Genomic DNA, 1,547 nt, shown 5'->3' on the forward strand with positions numbered 1-1,547 from the left:
AGTCGGCTAAAACATGAGTTTAAGCGTAAGTTGAACAGTGCGCTAATACACGCACAATTAGCAGCGAGAAAAAGATTGCCACACGAGAGTGGACGGCAATACGTATATGAAATGCAGGAAATCGCAAGTCAGGGTCATGTTGAAGATGCTGCTTTGATGCAACACATAATAGATGGCATTCAGGACGGTGAATGTAACAAGTCAATTTTGTACAGTGCAAAAACTTTACACGAATTGAAGAAAAAGCTGTAAAAGTATGACTTGATGAAGGGCAAGTCAAATAAGAAAATCAAGAAAGAAGCCGGAAAGGATTTTAAAAGTACGCGTTGGCAGAACAATAAAAAGTCACGATGTTTCTTGTATGGATCGCCAGATCATAATATACAAAACTGTAATAATAAAAGTCTCGGACCCAAGTGTTTCAATTGCAATGACTTTGGACACGTTTCGACAAACTGTACTAAATCTTCAACCCCAGATAAAAAATTGTCGAAAGTCAGTTGTGTGACAAGCGTAAACGATCGTCCGATAACAGTGAAGATTAACGGGATAGATTGCGACGCTTTAGTCGATACGGGTAGCGATGTTAATCTGATTCGTGAAGACGTTTACAATAAAGTAGGGCGACTAAAATTATACAAAGTGTCACGGATATTTATTGTTTTGGGCAATATCGAAACGCGACCAGTTGGAAAGTTCACGACAGACATAATCATCGGCGATGACTTGTTTTCGACTGAAATATTTGTGGTGCCTACAAATGCAATGACGTCTGAAGTGATCTTAGGACACGCACTGTTGAAAAATACGGAGGTTTTGATTCGAGGTGGATCAACGATAATAAAACGATTACATCCGGATGCGGTGACCGAAGATAGAGAAGACCAGAGGAACACCGTAGAAGAAGCAGGAACATCCGAGCAAGATTGTGAAATCGCGAAATTGTCGAAAGTGTTTTATGTGTCGGAGTGCGAAGTTGTTGCGGAAAAACCGTATAAAGAAAGAATTGAAAACTTGATTAGGGACTATAACGCTAAATTAGACGTAGAAACGACGGTCGAAACTAAAATCACGTTAAAGTGCGATAATCCGATTAGTCAACAGCCGAGACGATTGGCACCAAAAGAAAAAAAGATTTTGAGCGAACAGATAAAGGAATGGGTAGAATCAGGTATCATCAGAGACCCCTGAGCCCTCCCTCCTCTCGGCCGGTCGCGGGGCGACCGGCGTGACGCAGCGACCCCGCACAACAGGCTTCGCCGTGCCCCTGGGCACCAGTGATGCCAGAATCGTGGGTAAACCGCGCGAGCGCTTACCCTCTCCATGCCTCCCGTGGGTATTTTACACAAGCATATGTAGCCTGTCCGTGTGCGCTCTGCTTCGGGTGTTCTCGGCAAAAGCCTACGTCACGCGTTTACGACGCGACGGCCGAGTGGCCCAAGCCAGGTCAAAAATCCCAAATCCCAAGCAACCTAAAATTTACGTCCTAAACGCGGAGAGCTGCATGATTTCTCTCACGCGTTCATGATGAAGACCCCGTCCGAAAC

General features: G+C 44.5%; 1 protein-coding gene across 1 annotated transcript; it reads left to right on the forward strand.

The window, feature by feature from the left end:
* Positions 1-264: 264 nt before the first annotated feature.
* On the forward strand, positions 265-1,191 carry LOC107192870. The gene has a single exon (XM_015582219.1). It carries the CDS (start codon positions 265-267, stop codon positions 1,189-1,191), a length of 927 nt encoding a protein of 308 aa, XP_015437705.1.
* Positions 1,192-1,547: the final 356 nt, after the last annotated feature.

This window comes from Dufourea novaeangliae, unplaced genomic scaffold, assembly GCF_001272555.1.
Source record: "Dufourea novaeangliae isolate 0120121106 unplaced genomic scaffold, ASM127255v1 scaffold384, whole genome shotgun sequence".
In the NCBI taxonomy this organism is placed as follows: domain Eukaryota; kingdom Metazoa; phylum Arthropoda; class Insecta; order Hymenoptera; family Halictidae; genus Dufourea; species Dufourea novaeangliae.